Source organism: Alosa pseudoharengus, unplaced genomic scaffold (assembly GCF_046254945.1).
Source record: "Alosa pseudoharengus isolate Yale_2024_CS ecotype anadromous, Long Island Sound unplaced genomic scaffold, YU_APseudo_1.1 YU_APseudo_1.1_scf_22, whole genome shotgun sequence".
In the NCBI taxonomy this organism is placed as follows: domain Eukaryota; kingdom Metazoa; phylum Chordata; class Actinopteri; order Clupeiformes; family Clupeidae; genus Alosa; species Alosa pseudoharengus.
In genome coordinates, this window is record NW_027468680.1 from 22,859,946 (window position 1) to 22,864,388 (window position 4,443).

Genomic DNA, 4,443 nt, shown 5'->3' on the forward strand with positions numbered 1-4,443 from the left:
GTGTTAACAGTGGAAATACATCAACAACACTGAAACACTTTTAGAGGGATGGCACAGGACCTGGGTTGATCCGTAGCTTCACACCTTGCAGACAATACCAAAACTCTTAGGGACAGGTGTCTATTCCACCATTTTCAGTGTGTTTGTATGTGTGTGTGTGGGTAAAACTGTGTGACTGTATGTGTGTGTGTACAAAAGTGGGAGTGTGTGAAAGGGAGTGACAGAAAGTAAATGTGTGTGTGTGTTTCTTTGCAAACCAAAAACGCTCTGATTATTTTATTGTCCCTGCATTGCCAAAGCAAGTAAGAAACACACACACACACACACACACACACACACACACACACACACACACACACACACACACACACACACACACAGAGACATCAAAATGAACACATATAAGGCAGCAAGACAGTGTGTAAGTGTGTCCTATTTGTGGCTGTATTTTATGCCAGTTCTCTCTCAACATATTCACACAGTGTCTGACAGTGAGAGACATCTGGCTGTGATAAGGGTCAAAACCACAGTCAGATGCTGGAAATCCTGCAAAGCGTTACACCTCATCTTACAAAATGAAATCATAAAGGACGCCAACAAGAGATGCACTGTAAACAAATTGATCGCCCATTAAACACAATGGACACAAGAATGGACACAGATAAATAGGATCTTGGACAGGAAGTGAGGTGTTGTGGTGGAGTGTGTTTAAGCTCCACCAAGACCAAGACAGGGCTTTCCCAAAACATGACAAATGGATAGATTTTGAACACACACTGTATGTATATGTGTATGTTTGTGTGGTTGTGTGTGTATATTCTGTGTTCAAAGTAAGCATTAAAATACACATTTGTTTGTAAACAGATTTCTTAAAAACATGAATGAATGGTGAAATAAGCCTATAAGTGAACCTGTGTATACACACACACCAATGTGCCTGTGTATACACACATACACACACACCAATGTGCATCAGAAATAAAATAATATTCAGCACGTGTTATTAATCTCTGTGTGCCTGTGTGAGAGAATGTCTGTATTAATATCAGCCCCCTCTCTCTCTCTCTGTGAGTATTAAGGATTTGACTTTAGTATGTACATGATGGGTGGGCTGATGGGTGACCATGACAGACCTAAGATGGAAGTAGTACCCCCCTAGTGGACAGGAGTGGCACTGCAGGAACTCTGTGTGTGTGTGTGTGTGTGTATATGAAAGCCTCTGTCTCTATGTGGGGATGAACCACTAACTTGAGACACCCTTTCAATTCTTTGGCTCTGTTCTGTTACTCCTTTGTGGGTGCCGTATAGTACTGATGCAACAACAACAACAACACACACACACAGAAGCACAGACACACACACAAAAGCGCACACACACACACACACACACACACACACACACACACACACACACACACACCTACCGATCCTTAATGAAAGTATAAATCTCTCTTGCTGTTGCATTCTGGAACATTCTACTTGTAGCTAAAAACGACGTGACTTCTGATGCTGTACTAAATGGCCAAACCTAGAAAGCATCTGTCCATACTGCAGTTGTGGCCTTCTCTCAATCAAACTAGGTGCACCGAAAGCATCATTGGCTTTAAAGAGGCAGCAACATCAGGAAAGAAGAAGAAGAAGAAGAAGAAGAAGAAGAAGAGAGAGAGACAGAGAGAGAGAGAGAGAGAGAGAGAGAGGAAGAGAGAGAGAGAGAGAGAGAGAGGAAGAGAGAGAAAATAAAATCCATCTCCCACCCTGTCCACTAAGAGCAGGCTTTTTAAGTCTTGTAGGTTAAAAGGTTTTGGTTGAAAGCTTGGGGGCTCTGCTGGGCTTGTCCTGTGTGTTAATTTGAGACTTTGGCACTATGACACAGGACTTGGGGGCCGGAGAGAGATAAAGAGAGAGTGCCTGTTGAAGAAAGAGATCCAAACTCCAAGCTCAGTCGCTAAAGAACTGAAAACACACACAAACACACACACACGCATGCACACACACACAAACACACACACGCATACACACCATCAAGACAGGAGGACAGGGACAAATGAGGACAGTGAGGCACCTTACGTGACAGATGTGTGATGTGTGTGAGATGTGTGATGTGTGTGAGATGTGTACTGTACTTCCTTTGGGAAGAGGGGCGGCGTTCATTTACTCTCTTAAAGCTTCGAACAGTGCATGTGCTTCTTGTACTGGTCATCTTCTCATCTCCCTCTCTCATCTATAGATCTTTCTCTCTCTCACACACACACACACACACACACATATATACTCTAATACTCTATCTCTCTTATTTATGTAGCTCTCTCTCTCACACATACACACATATACTCTAATACTCTATCTCTCTTATTTATGTATCTCTCTCTCTCTCACACACACACACACACACACACACACACACACACACACACACACACACACACACCTATACTCTAATACTACTCTCCAGGGCCACATGGACTCCCCCTTCTCAACCCAGTCCAGTTAAACTCTAAGTGTTCACACTGAAACAAATATTCAAAATATACAGAAAATATGGAAATATATATTATAGATAGATATAATACGGAGGTAATGTTCAGGGCAGTTGGGTAAAATGTTCTCTTTCCTCTCGTCTCCTCATTCTTTTATTTATTTTTCTCCTCCCCGTTCCCTTCTTTTGCCTTTGTTGCCATGGGTACAATTGTTGTCTTTGTCCTCCATGTTGCCGCTGTGGATACGATAGCCGATGCTGCGTTCCTTAAGAAACTAACAAAAAAATACTATGAGTCCAGTCAACAGTCACTCAACAACAAATTACCAGTAATTATATATTCTCCTCTTCTTTATTTTGTTTTTCGCTGATGAAATACTATTCTTATCCTTTACATAGATCAGAAAATAGTTCTCTTAAGATTTCCTCTTTTTGTATTTTTTTTGGTAAGTGTCTTTTTTTCCCAAAATACTTAGAAAAAAGTCATTCTCATCAGTTGTTGAGAAAAATATAGACTTTTTATAGCTCCGCCTCTAGGGTTCCGCTGGACACAAGGCCCAGTCAGATCTGCAGGAAAACAGTGACCCTCCCTCCAAACCACACCCCATGCACAAAAACCAATCAGCACAGAGATGCAGAGAGAGGGGCGTCACCCATTTGATTAATTGTCGGGCATCCTGGAACTCCAAGATCGCTCCTTGAATACTCCATTCGACCAAATACTCAAACATACAAAACAGACACATACAGTACACACACACACACACACACACACACACACACACACACACACACACACACACACACACACACACATATGCACACATACACACATTCAACTCAACTCATTCACACCAATTCCTCTTCTCATCAGAAATCCTGTCTTCTTTTAGAACCGTATCTTCTTTTATTTAGTGTTATTTTCTTTCATCAGTCCACAAGAGCCGGGCCTTTTTCTCATTCTCCCTCCATTTCTTTCCTTCTCTCCCTCCCTCCCTCCTTCCCTCCCTCCCCTTATATCTCCCTTCCTCCCTCCTTCCCCTCCCTCTCCCTCTCTCCCTCTCTCTCTCTCTCTCTCTCTCTCTCTCTCTCTCTCTCAGAAGCCTTCTATATGGCAGTAGGCCTCCAGGCTGGAGAGGAGGATGTAGAGGAACCAGAGGCTGAAGAAGAAGAGCGAGGTCATGAAGCGGGATCCGCGCGGGCCGCCCAGCTCCCCGCCGATGTGCGGCCGCCGCCGGTACAGCAGCACGCTGATGGCCAGGAAGGCGAAGATGGTGAAGAGCGTCACCGAGAAGGCCAGCGTGCCCGCGGGCACCCGGAACTCCCTCCCGTTCCAGTTGTGGTAGATGGCCGCGACCGACCACGCCACCCCGATGCCCAGGAAGACGTTGACGGCATTGCTGCCCGTCACGTTGCCGATGGAGGCGTCGGCATACATGTCCTGCACGGCGGCCACCTTGCTGGCAAACGTGTCTGTGGACACACGCGGGTGGAAAGGGGTGGAGAGAGAGAGGGAGAGAGAGAAGGAATAGGAAAAATAGAGGAGGGAAATGAATGGAGGAGGGAGGAGAAGGAGAAAGAGAAAGAGAGAAAAAGGGAGGAAAGGGAGAAAGAGGCGTGTGAGAGCAAAGGATGACATTGTGGGAGAGAGGAAAGAGAGAGAGAGGGACACAATGATGTATGGAAGACATGGTGAAAGATAGGTATGAAGGTATATAATATATAGATTTAGATTTAGTTAAAGACATTTAGGTATGGAGGATATGAATGAGGAATAGAACAAAACAGAAAGAGAGTGCAGACATGCAATGAAGCAGAACAGAGAGAATGGCGGGAGGGAGAGAGAGAAAGAGAGAGGGGGGGAGAGAGAGAGAGAGAAATACAGTGTGAGTGTGTACCACTTGCAAAACCATGGAGATTATATACAGTATAAAGCACATACATTTACGCTGAGCATTTGGACAATA

The 4,443-nt window shown here is 44.4% G+C and overlaps 1 protein-coding gene across 11 annotated transcripts in view; it reads right to left on the bottom strand.

Annotated features, from left to right (window-relative positions):
- Positions 1 to 3,572: 3,572 nt before the first annotated feature.
- The window catches only part of slc8a3 (solute carrier family 8 member 3), an 86,945-nt gene continuing 86,074 nt past the window's right edge, over positions 3,573 to 4,443 (bottom strand). For all 11 annotated transcript variants that reach the window (XM_076299368.1, XM_076299367.1, XM_076299377.1 and 8 more), the window contains one exon: positions 3,573 to 3,949. In XM_076299368.1, the coding sequence (XP_076155483.1) occupies positions 3,573 to 3,949 (377 nt within the window). The remainder of the gene's footprint in view (positions 3,950 to 4,443) is intronic.